This window comes from Dama dama, chromosome 20 (assembly GCF_033118175.1).
Source record: "Dama dama isolate Ldn47 chromosome 20, ASM3311817v1, whole genome shotgun sequence".
NCBI classification, from domain to species: Eukaryota; Metazoa; Chordata; class Mammalia; order Artiodactyla; family Cervidae; genus Dama; species Dama dama.
Genome location: NC_083700.1, coordinates 26,777,077 through 26,797,023, shown reverse-complemented (window position 1 = coordinate 26,797,023; position 19,947 = coordinate 26,777,077). Strand labels below are relative to the sequence as shown.

At 34.9% G+C, this 19,947-nt stretch overlaps 1 protein-coding gene across 2 annotated transcripts in view; it reads left to right on the top strand.

Moving 5' to 3' along the window:
- Window positions 1-19,947, top strand: part of MAN1A2 (mannosidase alpha class 1A member 2) — a 150,991-nt gene that overhangs the window by 95,563 nt on the left and 35,481 nt on the right. For both annotated transcript variants that reach the window (XM_061121050.1, XM_061121051.1), the window contains exons 8-10: window positions 3,122-3,215; window positions 12,521-12,636; window positions 15,340-15,559. In XM_061121050.1, the coding sequence (XP_060977033.1) occupies window positions 3,122-3,215; window positions 12,521-12,636; window positions 15,340-15,559 (430 nt within the window). The remainder of the gene's footprint in view (window positions 1-3,121; window positions 3,216-12,520; window positions 12,637-15,339; window positions 15,560-19,947) is intronic.

Genomic DNA, 19,947 nt, shown 5'->3' with positions numbered 1-19,947 from the left:
TAATAGAATCAAAATAATAACAAATGTAAAATTCAAGACTGTGACCACATCTCGGAAAAAGTCAGTGATATGTGAATGTGTAATGGTAAACAGAATAGCAAAGGTTATGTTGTATTGTATTTCTTAAATTAAGTATGAGTAGAATCTCTATATATTCCTTTCTGTGTATGAAATATTTTATCAGTTAGAAGAATTTTCAGGTGAAGTTAGCAAAAGGGAGCCAAATCACAGAATTTTCCCTTTCTTGATTAAATTAGCAATAACAAGAAAAATAGTAAAGACCAGAAAAAATTAATCAGTAACAATGAAAGAAGGAAAGGCTGAAACCTTATGTCATAAACATGTGATAGCCATTAAAAAACAGAAGATTTCTGCTGTGATATCTTAAGTCTGTCTCTTGCCTTATCCTGAATCCTTACTGGGCAGAGAAAGAAAGTCAGTAGATTCCTGATATTCCCTATTAATCTTACAAAGGAGACCAGTGCCACAGAATACAACTGCCCACAGCTCCACATGTGTTCTCACCTTCCGTCCTCCGTGAGCACACAGGCTTCAGGAAATGAGCTAGTACACTAGTATTCCAAATCTGAGTGTATCCTGGAGGGGAGATACACAGCCCCCCGCCCCACCCCCCCACCACGTACACACAATAGGAAGGAGTTTGAGGACAGTTCAGCTTCACTGTATCAATCCAAAGCTCAGGTCAGAGTTGACCCAGTTAAACATGAGCAAGATGAAAGAGAAAGCATGGCAATTATGCAGACATACTGCAGGAAACAAAAGCAGGGTGGTAAATAGCATGTAAGAGACTGACAAAGAACCCAGTTTGAAATTTTGTAAGTCTATGAGCAGTTCACACTGTAATTGAGATTGAATTCAGTAAAATTAAAACTCGAAACCAAAAATAAAATAATACAGTAAGATAGTAGAGCTAAAAAAGCAACTTGAGACCTTACGTATTTCTGTAAAACAAATGAAAAATAACAAGTAACCTGTACATAGTTGAAAACGAATTACTGGCATGAAATAAAGGCAAGAGATAATCATTGTGAAAATAAGGAAAAACATAAAGAGACTAAAAAGATGATAAATTTGTAAAACAGAGATAATTTAGCATATAATATTTCTTAAGTGGAGAAATCTTAACCAAAATCACCTAAAAACAACAAAAGGAGAAATGGAACTATTAACTTGTTTTTAACAAAATTGAGATACTTGGTATTTCATGTAACAAAATAGGAAGAAAGGTTGGCATAAGCAATCAAGGTCAGTGTGCTGTTTGGATAACAGAGGAGAGGATATTGGTGGCTGTAGATTTCAAAAATAAAAGCTCATAGAGCAATTCTTTAAAGTAAGTGATACCTCTTGAGGTACAAAACCAAATCCTCATTAGCAGCAGTGGGAACAGATTACAGAGTGATGGTAGACTCTTCTTTTGGACCCCACTAAATATGATGTGTTGAGAAGCTAGAAAAGCAGTTCAGTTAAGGATCTCACTGACAAGCTGTATTTGTACTTGTACACTTCAGTGACAGAAGAGTCATGAGTGACAATGATTCTCTAGTGCTGCATTGCTGGTTTCAGTTGCCTGATGAGAAACAAAGGCTTAAGAAACCACATTCACATCTGGACTTTACTTATCCTTTTATGTCAAAACCCTTCTGAATTGCTGGTTCAAGAAAAATAGTAATAAGTCATCAACCAAGAACACATGTAGAATTTATACAGTAATATTACCAGAAAAAAAGGGAAGGAATGTGAAAAATAAATGATGGCTAAAAGATATTTATCAGAAAATAGCAATTGAAGACCTGACCAAGCATCACCATGAGAGGGAAGATAATGAAGCTCTCATTTATGTGAAACCAGAATATAAAAGGAGATACAGGTGCTCAGAGATAATAAGATGCCATATCAGTAATAGAGTGTAAGAAAAAATTATAGTCAAAATGAAGGACAAAATGGAAGCAATACAAAGAAAGCATTCAAAATATAGTGAGGGACTTGGAAGGCAAAATGGAGACAAGCTAGTGAACATGGAAATTAAAAGATAGATAAAAAGGTTTACAAAGGAAATGTAGATGTGGAAAAGAAGCTGAGGGGATTCAATGTACACATAATTCTCAGAAGGCGAGAGAACCGACTAAACCTGCTTCGTGCAATTATTCAGATTGAGGTTGTTGTACATAGATGTGGTCTCAAACATGCAAGAATACAAGTAGTAAGCTTCCCTGAGCCAATTCCTAAAACTCCATGATGACAGAATCCAGCTGAATAAAAGAAGATTGGAAACTGTGAGTTAAAAGGGTTAGTGCTATGCTCAAGTTCAGAAAATAGTGAAGTGTATGTATAAGGTCCTGTGAATAAAAAAATGTTTCCTCAAGTCATTTATGCCAACTAGGTTACTGTTCAGATGTGATGATAACATTCTGAAATAAGAATACAAGAAAGAACATGTTTGTGCTTTAAAAAAAAATTTTTTTTAAGCATCTAAAAAATCCATCATCCAATCTAGAGATGAATCAAAATGAAGTCCCTGGGAAAGCCTCCAGCTTCTTAATATATTTCTTGATTTCCCCCCGTTAACTTCAGGGATATCTTTTAGGAATTGGAAGTTTAGGAATTCTAGGAATTTAGGGATGTCTCATATGGGATCAATATTTAAAGTTCAGCAATTTAGTTTTACTTTTTCATCTATTAACTTCAGAGTGGTTTCATACTTTTTATTACAAATGTTCTATTATGATTATATTTTTATGAAATTGTTTCTGTTCTTAACATTTAGTTATGTACATACTGAATATGTCTAGAATAATGTTTACCAGTGATGTTCCTGATCACTATTTCTGGAGAGTAGAATGTTGAAATTAAAATTGGTTTCTATGCCCTTTTCTTTGTGCTTTATTGTTGCTTATTTATTATTTTTAAATAATGCTCATATTCTCTCTTATAAAAAATAATGAGTCATTTAAAAAAGAGAAACCTTTTCTTATCATCTGTCTCACACACACACAGTGGGCGGTAGGAGTGTAGGTTCTGAGTGAGGGAAAAAAAACAAAGCCCAGATTAATATAAAACTTTAGTGATTTTTTTTCATGATTGCATTCTTTATTTTGCTTAGGTCATGCACATTCGGAAACTGCTTCAGAGAATGGATCGTCCAAATGGTCTTTATCCAAATTATTTGAACCCAAGAACAGGTCGCTGGGGTCAATGTAAGTATTTCTATTACAACCGATGCTCTGTTGAAAGATAGTCTGAAAACTTGTGCTTGATGTAGTGATAAGTACACTACATGTAGTATTAGAAACCCCAGATTGTATATAACCCTGGTAGGATCTGCTAGTCCTGTAACCTTTGGCAAGCTTCTCATCTCTTGTAGTTTCAGTTTTTATATGTTTAAAATGGAAATATTAATATGCCATCTCACAAGAGTATTTTATTTCATGTTTGTGTAAGTACTTTGCTAAAATACAGTGTGGCATTTGCAAAAGGTTATACTTTTAAGCCCTTGTTTGTAAATGATATCTTGGTATAAATAAGAGCATTGCTTGAGATAAGTATTTAGTTAAGTAATGTGAAGAAGAGTTGAGTGTGTTAAATGACTGGAAAATAGTGTGATTGCTCTGGGACAAGCCACGTCTGATCATTCATTTTAAAAGGTAACAGTGACAGACTTTATTTTCTTGGGCTCCAAAATCACTGCAGAAGGTGACTGCAGCCATGAAATTACAAGCCTGCTCCTTGGAAGAAAAGCAAGCGTCTATGACAAACCTAGACAGCATATTACAAAGCAGAGACATTACTTTGCCAACAAAGGTCCGTGTATTCAAAGCTATGGTTTTTCTGGTAGTCCTGTATGGATGTGACACATGGGCCATAGAGAAGGCTGAGTGCCGAAGAATTGATGCTTTTAAACTGTGGTGTTAGAGAAGAATCTTGAGAGTCCCTTGGACTGCAAGGAGATCAAATCAGTCCATCCTAAAGGAAATCAGTCCTGAATATTCATTGGAAGGACTGATGCTGAAGCTGAAGCTCCAGTACTTTGGCCACCTAACGCAATGAGCCAACTCATTAGAAAATACCGATGCTGGAAAGATTGAAGGCAGGAGAGGGGGGGGTGACAGAGGATGAGATGGTTAGACGGCATCACCGACTCAATGGACATGAGTTTGAGCAAGCTCTGGGAGACGGTGAAGGACAGGGAAACCTGGCATGCTTCAGTCCATGGGGTCACACAGAGTCGGACATGACTAAGTGGACAACAGCATCAGTGTCTGTTATTTACCAGGCTCTTGGATGAGACTGGAGACTGGGGAAGAATATATAGGACTTTGGATTCAGGCAGCTCTTAGGCTAGCAGGCAGGGTTTATATAATGAAACAAATGTTGTAGTAGAGGAAATGTACCAGTTGTTAGGTGAGACTGTGGTAGAAGTGATTTCCTCTGTCTCAGGAGACTGTGTTTTGTTTGGGAAGGGGGTGATTATACCTCATTAGAGTTTTAGAACTGATCTTTGAAGGAACTGATTTTTTAAAAACATTAAATAAAGTTTTCATGAAAAACATGAAACTAATCTCTTGTAGTTAGTTTATGAAAGAGCAAAACACAAATGGACAGTACACAGATGTTCACATTTAATCCTAAGAGTGGTGCTAACGAAGATACGTGACACATGGAGACAATGCACTCCTTCTGTGCTACTTTAGTAGAATGTGCAAAAGATTACTATGTTTAGTACCATATTTGTAGCATCTCCGTAGATTGGTCATCAGAGACCTTTGTTGCTGTCTTTCCACTTTACTGTGTCCCTAATCAAATCAGTGAAGCTTTTAAACAGAAGATGCTGTTTTTTTCCTACTAAATTGATAAACAGAATGGACACATCCCAGTATATCCAGTGCTTCAGAAAATATGAAAATTCGTATGACCTTTGAAGCAGTGACTCATTGCTAGGCATTTATTCCAAAAAATTTTCAGACCTGTGTGTGTGTATACACACACACACACACACACACACACACATATAATAGGGATAATTTGGAAACATTCTAAAGCACTCCTGTTCAATGGAACTTTCTGTGATGAAGAAAATGTTCTATTTAATTAACTATTTGTGACTAGAGCCTACCACATTGAACAGTGCAGTTTTTAAACCTCTTGTGAAAGAGATTTGGTTAAGTTATAGTCCCTCCAGGTGTGATACACTATATAGACATTAAAAGTTATGTTATTAGAATACTTGACATAGATAAATATGAAGTATCTAGAAAGATATTTGGGAGAAGGAAATGGCAACCCACTCCAGTATTCTTGCCTGGAGAATCCTGTGGACAGGGGAGCCTGGTGGGCTGCTGTCTGTGGGGTCGCAGAGTTGGACACAACTGAAGCGACTTGGCAGCAGCAGCAGCAGCAGCAGAAAGATATTTAGGAAAAGAGAGAAAACAAACACCACAAGAATAGGAACCAGATTGTCCCTTGTGTTTTTTTTTTTGTCCTGAATGTTTGTTTTTATTTTCTAATTTTGTTTACCTCCGTTAACCTAATCTGATAATGGATATCTGTTACTTTTGAAGTAAAATTAAAAGCATTTTTAAATAAGAAGAAGATGCTATCTTGCACACCAAAATCTTAGAATACTGAAAAAATAAACCACTATTTGAGAATTGCCAGCCTTTCAAATGACCAATAGTATCTCATTGATGACATCTTAATTAAAATTGTAACTCTTTCTTTTCATCAAATGGTGTTGTGAAAACTGGATAGCCACATGAAAAAGAATGGAGTTGGGCACTTACTTTATACCAGATTCAAAAATTAAGTCAAAATGCATCAAAGGCCCTAAATTTAAGAACCAAAACTGTAAAACTCTTAGAAGGACAAATCTTCATGACCTTGGATTTGGCAGTGACTTCTTCAAAAGTACAAGCAACAATAGAAAAAATAAATTGGATTTCATTAAAGTTAGAAACATTTGTACATCAAAGGATATTGTTTTGAGTTTGAAAGGCAACCGACAGAATGAGAGTTTATTTGCAAATAAATAATACTTGCAAACCATATATCTGATAAGGGTTTAATATCCAGAATGTATAAAGAGCTTCTCAAACTCAGGTTCAAACTCAACAGCAAAAAGACAAACGCTCAATTAAAAAGTAGATAAAGAACTTGAATAGAGTTTTTTCCAAAGAAGATATTCAAATGGAAAACAAACACATGAAAAAAATGCTCAACATCATTATTCATTAGGAAAATGCAAATCAAAGCATAATGAGATGTCACTTCACACCTACTAGGAAGATTGTAATCAAAAGGACAGATAATAAGTGTTGGTGAGAATGTGGAAAAACTGGGACCCTTTCATACTACTAGTGGGAATGTAAAATGGTATAGCCACTGTGAAAAACAGTTTGGTGGTTTCACACAAAGTTAAACATAAAATTCCATATGATCAAGCAATTCAACTGCTAGGTATATACCCAAAAGATTTGAAAGCAAAGACACAGAGAGATATTTGCATGCCAGTGTTCACGGCAACATTATTCACAATACCGGTGGAAACAAGAAAAGTGAAAGTGAAGTCTCTCAGTTGTGTCTGCATCCTTCAAATGGATAAATAAAATGTGGTCTATACATACAGTGGTATGAATGAAGTTCTTATACATGGTACAACATAGATGAACCTTGAAAATATTATTCTAAAAGGAAAGCCAGTTGCAAAATGACATATTATATAATTCGGGTTATATCAAATAGCTAGTCAAATTTAGAGAGACAGAAAGTGTATTGGGGGTTACCAGGGGCTTGGTTGAGAGGAGAATGGAGTTATTGCTTAATAGGTGCAGCGTTTCTGTTTGGGGTGATGAGAAAGTTTTGGAAATAATGACAGTGTACCACATTGTGAATGTAATTAATGCCACTTAAAAATGGTAAAAATGGCAACATTCATGTTATATGCATATATTTTACCACAGTAAAAATTGCAGTAAAAAATAATTATTTTATTCATACTTGTTTCTTTTCCCACAAAACGAATCCAGATTACTTCTTTAGAATTTCTTCACCCGCAGCAGTTATTAATTTTGAGAATGTTATAAAAAGAGCTATTCACTGGTTGTTTTGGCAAGAGGTCAAATTTTAGGGGAGCTACCCTGATATCTCTTTAGCAGCTGCAGTCCTTATTAAATTGTCCAATTTGTTCCTTTTCGTATTTCTGTATATTTCATATCAGCTTCTGAAAAGTATATCAAATTCCATTATTATCTTTGAACAGTATGCATCTGTCATAACTATAAATAGTCTGCAAAACAAACAGTGAATTGAGCTGAAATGTTAGCCAATTCAGCTTTGGCTAACTGTATTATAATTAGAGTAATGATAATGTCTGTGACATGCACACAGCAATCACAGAGAAGAATTATGGTAATTACCTTCAGGAAAAGTACTTAGCAACAGATATAAAAGAATGTAGTAAGCAACCTAGATTTAAAGGCACATCATTAATACCTGTTTTTTTTTTGCTTCATTTTTTCACTAGTTTTCTAAGTACACTACTTAACCTATGCCATTGAATGACTTAAGTGAAGAAGATATAGGAAACATCATTACTGATTCATTAAATTTCATACTACTGATTTAAAATATGAAAAAAGTAAGAATGGGTATAATATTTGGAGTTGAAAGACTAATCCAGGTTTTTCTGCCTAATAATTTAGATAAGTTAATTAACCTCATGCCTTTGTTCCTTCATCTGTTATTTGTACTTATTTTATTAAGACAGTTAAGTGAGTCATATTTATGAGATAATGAATATATTTAAAAATACTTCATAAACTATATAGCATATGATACAGATATGTTTATTCTAGAATTTCTTATAAGAACACTTCAAGAATTAGCTTCTTAGAACCTCGTTAACTTTATGACATGTTAAGACATGTAACCATTGGTATTTAGTAGTACTTTCTACTTTCTAATGTGTTATCAATTTCTGAATTTCAAAAGGATCATGGAGTGACATGGTACATCAAATTTGACACCAAGGCGGGCATGGGTTAGTGGTTCAAATAAAGTCATACTACTGGGTGATAAATTCCATAGTTAACCAAGGATCTCAGGCTTCTGCTGTGTATTTATTTATTGAATATATAAACATAACATTCTAGAAGAGCTGATGAGAACCTGTTAGGCAGGACTGGGACTGCATCCTATAACCTAAGTAACTAACCTGTAACTAAATCTGTAAACCCTGGCAGTAATTCACCTATCTAAAAATCATTGCCTCTAAACTGTGATGACAAGACATTTACCTTTCCAAGGTTTTTCTTATTATTTCATCTACTTTAGTTTTTTTATGTTTTCTTCTCCTGCTCATTTGTTAATCCTTAGATCTACAGTATATTGAGAAATACATGTGTGAGGCCAAAGTGCAAAATTTTTAAATGCCCTACATATTATCTTAATTACTTTTATAACTGTGATGTTCCAAAGGACCATTTGTGTCCTTTGATCATGTCTTACATGCTGTCTGAGTGAACTCCACGATGGCTCAGATACATTTTTATAAATCCCAATTTTATAACTCCCAAAGGTATACTGCCAACTTATCTCTCTGGACTTCCATGTTTGTTATACCCATTTAGATATCCATTTAGTCCCTCAGATTCATCATGCCCGAGATTCAGACTCCTCCCACTTTAAGTCATTTCCCCCTCTAGTATTCCCAGTTTCAGGGAAGAGCGCCCCACTGTTGGTTCACTCATTTGCACCGGCAAGAAATCTAGACTTCATCCATGATTTCTCTTTCTTCATCCTTTCAGTAAATACCTGATAGATATCAAACTAAAAGATTCTGGTAGAGTCAGGAAAGATTAGATTATTTTAAGTTGTTAATAATAAGAGGTAGTTTCAGTTGACAGGGAGAAGTTAAAGATAAACCAAGAGAGAGACTCCTGAAAAGGAAACAGAAGTGGTTAGTGTTCAGAGCTAGGTAGAGTGTATACAGCAGAGAAGGGACACTTTTTCCTCTTTAACAGGCAAAAGAAACAGATAAATTGATAGATGGGGGTACAGATAGTTGAAAGATGCATTTTTGGGGTCCGTGATCTGTAGTTTTTCTATGAATTTGAAGTTTTGGTTGTTTACTGAGATTAAGGAAGAGATAGAGCTGTAGAGGTTTTAATTATTATTATTCTTTATTTAATTTTTCATGTTGGGTCTTAGTTACAGCATCTTCGTTGCAGAGCATGGACTCTCTAGTTGTGTGGCACGTGAGCTCTAGAACACACAGGCTCAGTAGTTGCAGCACACAGGCCTAGTTGCTCCGTGGCACGTGGATCTTAGTTCCACAACCAGGAATCAAATGCACATCCCCTGCATTGCAAAGCAGATTGTTAACCACTAGACTGCCAGGGAAGTCCCTTAGAGGTCTTTTGAAAAAGAGATTTAAAAATCTCTGCTTTAGGGAATGGGAAAGAGCACAAATCAAGGGGTCATAGAAAACTTGACAAGCAATGCTGAGGTTCTCATTGATGGTGAAAATTGTGAATTTGGGGATAAGAGTAAAATAGACTCTCAGGTGGGCTGATGTTTTTACTGGCTGGGTGCAATAGGTGAACAGTGGAGTAAAGATCACCTGTTGCTTCCTTTCCTATCTAGCCTAGACTACATAGTATCTGAACCAGTGTGAGAATAGTCCAGTACCTTTAGTCTTCTGTGTTATCTGTCCTACAAATCCAATGCTTGTATCAACCTAGCCATGTACCTTTTCCATTCATCCGTTGTCAGCTGAGCATTACTGGTGAAAATCATCAATAATAAAGGTTAAAGTCACTACAAATTTATAACAAACCTGGGCCCTAATGGCTCGGACAGTAAAGAATCTGCCTGCAGTGCAGGAGACCTCGGTTCGATCCCTGGGTCAGGAAGATCCCCTGGAGAAGGAAATGGCAACCCACTCCAGTATTCTTGCCTGGAAAATCCCATGTACAGAGGAACCTGGCGGGCTTGCAAAGAGTCGGACACAACTGAGCAACTAAGATGACTACAAATTTATAATTTCCAATTCTAACTGGATCACCAGTACCCCTGACAGCTCTAACTTTGATCAGTTTACATTCTTTTTCTTTACTCTCCTTAAGTCTTCTGTATAAAGCTCCTGTCCATCCTCATCTGTCTTTTCACCATTTCTTTTTAATTTCCTGCACAATTTTAGTATTTATGTGTGTCTTTAGTAAAAAGTATTTATGTAGATTAAGAAGATAGAATTTTAAAAAATCCAGAGTGAGTCTCAGTTTATTTTAAAAGATGAATTGAAACAAATTAAGTTTGTTGATGTTACTGATCGGTTTGGACTGATTCCAAATATCCTTTTTATTTTGTTTACTTGATTTTGTAAAAACAGTTTTATTAAGGTAAAGTTGACATAGAATAAGCTGTATGTGTTTGAAGTATGCAGTTCAATAAGCTTTAAAATAAGTATATACTTACGTAAACTATCACTACAATCAAAATAGTGAACGTATGTTTACCCCAAAAGACTTCCTCGTAACCCCTTTATGATTTTTTTTCCTTACTCCCCTTCTTACGCCTTTCACAAGCAACCAGTGATCTGCTTTCTATCATTATAGATAGGTTTGTATTTTTTAGAATCTTATATCAATGCAATCCTTTATATGTACTCTTATTTTTTCTGGTTCCTTTCAGTTCAGTTCAATTCAGTTGCTCAGTCGTGTCCGGCTCTTTGCGACCCCATGAATCGCAGCATGCCAGGCCTCCCTGTCCATCACCAACTCCCGGAGTTTACTCAAACTCATGTCCATTGAGTCAGTGATCCCATCCAGCCATCTCATCCTCTGTCATCCCCTTCTCCTCCTGCCCCCAATCCCTCCCAGCCTCAGGGTCTTTTCCAGTGAGTCAACTCTTCGCATGAGGTGGCCAAAGTATTGGAGTTTCAGCCTCAGCATCAGTCCTTCCAATGAACACCCAGGACTGATCTCCTTTAGGATGGACTGGTTGGATATCCTTGCAGTCCAAGGGACTCTCAAGAGTCTTCTCCAATACCACAGTTCAAAAGCATCAATTCTTCAGCGCTCAGCTTTCTTCACAGTCCAACTCTCACCTCCATACATGACCACTGGAAAAACCATAGCCTTGACTAGATGGACCTTTGTTGGCAAAGTGATGTCTCTGCTTTTTAATGTGCTGTCTAGGTTGGTCATAACTTTCCTTCCAAGGAGTAAGCGTCTTTTAATTTCATGGCTGCAGTCACCATCTGCAGTGATTTTGGAGCCCAAAAAATAAAAGTCTGACACTGTTTCCCCATCTATTTGCCATGAAGTGATGAGACCAGATGCCATGATCTTAGTTTTCTGAATGTTGAGCCTTAAGCCAATTTTTTCACTCATCAAGAGGCTTTTTAGTTCCTCTTCACTTTCTGCCATAAGGGTGGTGTCATCTGCATATCTGAGATTATTATTTCTCCTGGTAGTCTTGATTCCTGCTTGTGCTTCATCCAGCCCAGCATTTCTCATGATGTATTCTGCATATAAGTTAAATAAGCAGGGTGACAATATACAGCCTTGACGTACTCCTTTTCCTATTTGGAACCAGTCTGTTGTTTCATGTCCAGTTCCAACTGTTGCTTCCTGACCTGCATATAGGTGTCTCAAGAGGCAGGTTAGGTGGTCTGGTATTCCCATCTCTTTCAGAATTTTCCACAGTTTATTGTGATCCACACAGTCAAAATCTTTGGCATAGTCAATAAAGCAGAAATACATGTTTTCCTGGAACTCTCTTGCTTTTTCGATGATCCAGCTAATGTTGGCAATTTGATCTCTGGTTCCTCTGCCTTTTCTAAAACCAGCTTGAACATCTGGAAACTCACGGTTCACGTATTGCTGAAGCCTGGCTTGGAGAATTTTGAGCATTACTTTACTAGCGTGTGAGATGCTTTAACTCAGCATAATTATTTTGAGCTTCATCCATATTGTGTGTATTGTTCTTAGTATAATCCCACTTTGTGGAATACCACAATTTGTTTATCCATTCACCTGTTTATGGACATTTGGCTTATTTTCACTTTGGGGCTGTTACAAATAAAGTGTTGTGAACACACAAGCCTTCGAGTGGATGTATGTCCTTTTTTTTTCATGAGTAAACCAAGAGTGGAGTATTTGTATTTTATGGTAGGTATATATGTTTATCTTTTAAAGAAACTGCCAAATTGTTTTCCAAAGTGGATGTACATTCCCATCATTGGTGTTCTTCCACGTCAATACTTGAAAAAGACTACTTTCACATCAAGCAGAAAAAGATTTTCTAGAAAATTGGGTTCAGATGTAGAGAAGAGTGATTATGGTACCCTCCTACTGGATTAAATTTGAAGTATGTTGGCAATAGGGCTGTCAATATAATGTTTAAATTACTGATACATAATATAGTCATTATAATTAAAAAGTATTATTTTTTTGTCCTCTGTCTTCTCTTTCTTCCACCTCCATCCTTTTCTTTTCTGTTGCAGATCACACATCAGTTGGCGGGCTAGGAGACAGTTTTTATGAGTACTTACTAAAAGCATGGTTGATGTCAGATAAAACAGACCATGAAGCCAGAAAAATGTATGATGATGCTATTGAGGTAATAATTATTGGAACATTTACCTGCTTAACATCTCAAATATATTATGTATTTGATAGAAATTGATGAACATTCTGTATATATTTTATTATTTACATTCACTTAGAGTTTGTTAGTATTTCAATATAATAATCATATATTGCTTTCCTTTATTGTAGCACTTTAAAGTAGTTGTTGAAGAATTTAATTTAGCATATTTATGTATGAAAATTTATTTCAATTATTTGTAGCTATTTTCTGCAGAGCCTGGAAAAACTTCTGACTTAACATACTTTTCCATAAGCATTTCTATTTTGAAATGACCAATTAAACCTACACATCAAGAGCCTTATAGGTGAAATGTAAAGACAAAACACTTTCATAGTATTTTTTACATTTTACAGTATTTGCACTGTTCTGATTCCTTTTACTTAGGTGAAATCATTTAATCTTCTCTACCGTTTTACTCATGAGACCTCCAAGTGCAGAGAAGTAGAGCTTGCATAGCTTAGTTAGTGATGGAACCCATGTCTGAACAGTCTAGGTCCAGAGCCTGTACTCTTAACCACTATTCTGTATTGTTTTATATTTATGTAACCTTGTGCTACAGTGTTGTGGCCATTTAAAATTGTGACATTTCATTCTTGGAAACACTTATATGTGGTATTTCCAAGTGTTAGGCACTTTGTAAATTATTTGCTTCTGATCTAGTATAAACCCATATTCCTTTAATAATTTAATCACTTTTTAAAGTTGTATATTTTATATATAACAACACCATTCTGACTCTAGTCAATGACCCGTACTCAGAGTTATAGTTCTTTTGTCTTTAGGTTAAACCAAGGATCTTATTACCTATATATATTCTCACTTTTTAAGGAACTAATCTCTGTAGTTTTATGAAAATGCACAGGAGTTGAACTAACATGTTTCATTGTACTGGTTTGCCTACCGTATGTATAAACGCTTCTTGAAGGAGTGTGTTGACTAAGAAAATGAACTAAATTATAATCAGGAATAGTAGGTGACTTCTAAAATTCTTTATGAAGACTTACATTTTGAAAAGTTGGAGAATTTTATTCTGTTATTAAACTTTAAACCTAGAAATTTTTATGATGCAGGAAAAGTTACTATCTAGGAAGAATGCAGCATTTTTAGTATCACAGTGTTAAAAATAGCCACACGTCTCATTCCCACTAGATTGTAGCTTCTTTGAAGACAGACTAATTTATTTATTATTGTCTTGCATGACCTAAAACAATAGGTATTCAGTAAGTATTTGATAAATGAGTGTATTTAATATTTTTATTTTTGATAGTGTGACATGTATATTGTGTAATCATTTTTTTCTTCATAGTTTGCTACTTTCTTGTAATAATTTACTGAAAACATTTTCCCTTTTATTTTTAATAATTTTTCCTATAGGGAAAAGAACATATTTGTCATTTTTTTAAAATGATATATATTAATACTCTGAAAAGCATGATGCCTGTTTTGAAACTTAATCTCATAAATTAAAATTTATTTTCCATGAATCATCTGCTATATTAGTTATGTGTCCTAATTTTATTTCTATATTTGTTTTCTGTATCCTGTTTTTATTAGTCCTTAGGTCGAAAATGGGCACCTATAAGAGTGTTTAAGTAACCAATTAGCTAACTTTCATTTTGAGACATGTATGCAGTTTTTGCAATGTTAATTATCTTTGATAACAGAATTATGTTAGAAGACAGAGTATATACAGATAGTAAAATAAATGACATGTTGTATGCATGGAAGAGGTAGGAATGATTATGAATTTTTAAGATTGATTCTAATTTAAGATAAATCATTTGTAAATTTGTCTTTCTAAACTAGTGTATTTAAATTATTCCAGCCTCATCTGGCCTTCCTCTACGCTTACAGGTATCCATATCCCTGGATCTTACATCTTAGCTTTCTTTTTAAAAATTGTGTAGTTATGGATTTTACTTTGTGTTATATTCAGGTTTAGTAAAGATTTCTCTCATCATTCCCATTCCTTTAAGTAAAGCTGACATTTCAGAAGAAGTAAAATTGACATTTTAGGAGAATGGATAAAATTGAAATTATCTCATGGCCTCTCTTAACCATGGCACAGCCTCCAAAACAAATGCCTAAGTTTGTGAAGTAAGGGACTAAGGAATTATGTTTGAACTTTCAATTTATTTTTCTAAGTTTTATAACATTAAGATATTTCACCTACTAAGCCTTCTTAAAATACTTGAACAGTTATATGAAAAAGAAGCCATTTTAACTAATTATCAAAATCATATTTTTCTGTTTAACTTGAGTGTTGTTCTTCCTATTCACTTTTTGTTATATGAAATAGAAAATAAATTAGCAGGGTCTCTGAGTTGTAACTTGTCATCCTGACCTCAACTGACTGGTTATTATGCATTTCCTTTAGAGCAAGAAGTAGAAAAACAGTAATACGGGAAATGTTATGTTGAAAGGTAATCTTCAGGGCAGTCTCCTGTCTCCCACCTTGTCTCATTATAGTAGTGAATGAAATACTTGTTTAATATTATATGTAACTTGATTGTTCATTCCCAAACTTAATTATTATAAGTTAAGTCTTTCAGTTCAGGATAGTTACTGCTTTGTAGAATATCGTCTTACCAAGGTTTTGTGCCAGAAGGATGTGGTAAATCTGAATACTAACACTTTGCCTCTAAAATTTTGAATATCTACTCTTTCTCATAGGCTATAGAAAAACATCTTATTAGGAAGTCTCGTGGAGGTCTTACCTTTATTGGAGAATGGAAGAATGGACACTTGGAAAAGAAAATGGGGCATTTGGCCTGCTTTGCTGGGGGAATGTTTGTACTAGGAGCAGATGGTTCCAGAATGGATAAAGCTGGACATTATTTAGAGCTGGGGGCGGAAATTGCACGTACATGTCATGAGTCCTATGACAGAACTGGTAAGAATATTAATAATGCTAATTGTTTAGTTTAAAATAATCTTAAGATAAAAATATGTCCAGGGATTAGAAGGAAAATAGGCATTTTCATTTCAAAATAATTTATTCTAACATAGTAAGTTATTTTTTTTAAAACTTGAATTTTAATTCTAAATACGTGTTCCTGAATCTTTTTTTAAATTATTATTCTGAATTCTGTTTTTTTAAATAAAAATTTTGAAGAAGTTGTTTTAAAGACAATAGGTAGAGCTTAATGTATGGGATAACATTGTTTTAATATAGAAGAATTAGTTTATTTCCACTTCTATAAAATGAGTTGCTTAAAAGAATATAGAATTGATTTAGGTTACATGCCTTGCCTATCTTCTTGTGAAAATAGGAATAGCCAAAAGATATTAGTCAAATTGAATGTATAATTGGTATCTAGATAATTGGTAGTTTGTCTCTTAGTTCACCAAAAATTTTTAACTTGTTTGTGCCTTTAAAAAGAAGTTTTCATGTTGCTTTAGGGAAATAGGTGGCATTTCTGGACTTCAGTGTCCTCACCTAAAAAAACTGAGATGATACTCAGTTTTATAGGTGACAAAAGTTGGTTTCTGAGGGTGAAAAATATTGTGTGTGTGTGCGCGCACGCACATATACACACATGCATTTAGTCTTAGATAGATAAACAGTATATATGTATTTGTTAAATATAAGATTTCATGGAAGGAGAAGGCAATTAGATTTAAATAAAAGCCTGAAGAATAGCATTGAGAAACACTGAGCACGGTCTTCCAGGTTTTCCCTCTGGCTTTAAAAATGTATGTTTCTATATGAAATAATGGATAATGGGCTCCCTGAAAAACTGAAAGCTAGAATTTCTGATTGTGATTTTAGAAATTGAATTGTTGCTTTAGTTAAATAACTAAATTTATGTTTCAGGGTTAATATATCATCAGGTACTATGAAACTGATATGATTGGCTTAAAATTTATCCTAGTTGATTAATCTGTCAAGTTATTTTTATATAATAAGGAATTGAACTTACTGTGAAATTGACCCTTCAGCTTATCTCAGTAACTAAAGTGAAGATTCCATTTCTTGACAAAATATAACTAAGTCAAAAGGACATTGAAGCAGATATCGTTTTGTGGTGATTTAACTTAGTACATAATGCATCTGAAGTCAGTGACCTGAGTTACAAATTGAAGTTAAAATATATTGTAGGATATCAAATATATACTTAAAATATAGCTGAAATTAGTATGACATCGAGGAACAGAATGGATATTAAGTGTTTGTACTAGGACCCATGATAATAATACTTGTTATGCAAATTTTGACCACAAATCAAATATTAGATCTAAGATAGTAGGATTTCATTCAACAGACACATTATAATATGGTCTGTTATGGTTATTATAATTAATCATTCACTCCATTAAACATGGAGCACATGTTTTGTGCCGAGCACTATGCTGGATTCTTATGGGTTAAAGTGTGAACAAGATGTCTTCCTTGCCTTTGAAAAATTCATAGAATACCAGAGTTATGAAAGGATTCCTCATATTACTGTACAGTTCTGACTTTCACATTTCATAATGATATTGCCAATGCTGACTTGAAACACTGATACTATGAAAAGAATGTGTGAACTAGGTTGAAAAATCCCATATTTCACTATTTATTAACTATGAGTCTTAGGTAAATCATTTAACCTTCCTAAGCCTCAGTTGCTCCATCTGCAAAAAATTGGGATAATAATATCCAACCTGTTTTCTTCAGAATGTTTTGAGTTTAAATGAAATTTTAAAAAATGCAGTCTATGGTTGTTGCTATCATGCTTGCTCTGATGTCGTTTTCACATTGCCAGTCAAGAACCTGTGGCTCTCTTTCCCATAGTATACCCCAAAAGATTACTATTTGATTTGTATCCTGTATTTTCAAGTCTTTCACTGTTTTTACTTATCTTTAATCTCCAGCTTAGATCTTTTAATTAAAAAGTACAGTCCTAGTTTTGCTTACTTCCCGCCAGGTTATTACATCTTCTGCTATATTTTCTTATAGCTGTGCTATAATTTTTGGCTAACTTGTTTTAAAATATATCCACTTCTTAGTAGTTATTTGGGTTAATTTCATGCAGTAATTACTGCCTTGGGATTTCACTTCAGTTTGTTGGAATTAGAATTAACATTATTTCAAAATCTGGTATTCTTCACATATTCCACTTACTGATAAACATGGCCTACTGCTTAATATTTAGTTAGGTTTGTAGGAAACATTGCTGAATCTTCATGAAACAGAGCAGTAATTTAGTGGTGTGTGCTAGGTTGCTTCAGTTGTGTCTGACTCTTTGTGAACCCGTGGACTGTAGCCCACCAGGCTCCTCTGTCCTTGTGAATTTTCCAGGCAAAAATACTGGAGTGGGTAGCCATGCCCTCCTCCAGGGGATCTTCCTGACCCAGGGATCGAACCCATGTCCTGTATGTCTGCTGCATTGGCCGATGGGTTCTTTACCACTAGTGCCACCTGGGAAGACATTATATCTGCATGGGAAGCTAGATTGATACATTGTTTTAGTTTATTCATACCTCAGGTATGAAAAGTGAAAGTGTTGGTCACTCAGTCATGCCCAGCTCTTTGCAGCCCCTTGGACTGTAGCCTGCTGGTTCCGCTGTCCATTGAATTCTCCAGGCAAGAATACGGGAGTGGGTTGCCATTTCCTTCTCCAGGGAATCTTCCTGACCCAGGGGTTGAACTCGGGTTTCCTGCATTGTAGGCAGATTCTTTAACATCTGAGCTGCCAGGGAAGCCCATATTCTGAGATATAATGCAAAATAAATGCCAGGCCAGATCTTAAGACTTCCAGAATATAGTACTTTCTCTATCTGGGTTTCTAGATTAAAAAGACAGACAAACTGCTGAACATTATTAAAATAATGACTATTATATAACTTAATTTACTTCATATTGAAATTGGATAAAACCTTCCTTAGACTATGTGCTGTCACATCTGGGGGGAGTGGAATTTAATCTATTTAGATATAACACATCCAATGGACAAAACATCCATTGAACATGGAGAAATGGACATATTTTAAGAGTTTTTACAGCTATTGTTTCCTTAAGAGAAGTTGATTGGAAAGAATACAGGAAAATAGTTTAAATTCTTCTCTTGCTATTAGACCATTCAAACTGTAGTCAGATTGCATGTCCAAGAATATTCTTTGTGCTTTTTCAGTTCAGTTCAGTTCAGTCGTTCAGTCATGTCCGACTCTTTGCGACTCCATGGACTGCAGCACGCCAGGCTTCCCTGTCCATCACCAACTCCTGGAGTTTACTCAGACTCACGTCCATTGAGTCAGTGATGCCATCCAACCATCTCATCCTCTGTCGTGTGCTTTTTAGCTTTTGTTAACTATCTTTTGTTACCTTAAGTGTAGTTATTTTTCCATCTCTACAGATTCTACCTGCCTTGAAAGACATGTATGAATTTTATTTCCCAAGACTTTACAAACCTGTGCCTGCTTTAAAATTATCTCTTACTGTCTTACAACTGACTTTTTATTGCATTTGATGTTTTACTTTCATTTTTCAGATTTGTGCATATCTCTTTCCTTCACCTTCATTATATGATTTTTGTATCCTCTAGAGTTCTTTTTACTCAAGCACTAAATTATTTATGATTTTGACTCAAAATTTTTCCTGTTGGATTATTTTCCTTTTAGAAATGATGTATCACTTGTAAGTGGGAAATTTTAGGTAAGGAATAGAAATTAAGTAGAGGTAGAATGTTATGAAATTATTTTTTACAACATTGCTTAAGCAAAAGAGCACCTGAGAAGTAATGCCCTCAGAAACATGAAAGCAATGATTTGGCAAAAATAATGGATATGGTATGTGTATTAGACTTATATGTTTTTACTCACCAACTCCTCATGAATGAAGTTATGAATGATTAATCATTGAAATAAAAATTTTAGTAAGTCTAAAATATTAGTTCCACACAGCCAGTGTCTACTTTAATTCAAGTGATATTCTGATTATGGGATTATTATCTAATTTAAAGTTAGCTTTAAGGTTAACATTTGAAAACTCCATATGATCACTTAACACTCCTAGTCTTTGAGAAAAGAAAAACATGAAACCCAGAGTAAATGACTTATCTTCCTATTTATTGGATTACTATAATTTCGGTGCCTATGATGTTTGTTTGACTTTTCTTATTGTAAAAAGATTTTTAAATGAGACAAGTGCTGGGGCCTGGTGCACTGGGAAGACCCAGAGGGATCGGGTAGAGAGGGAGGTGGGAGGGGGGATCGGGATGGGGAATACATGTAAATCCATGGCTGATTCATGTCAATGTATGACAAAAACCACTACAATATTGTAAAGTAATTAACCTC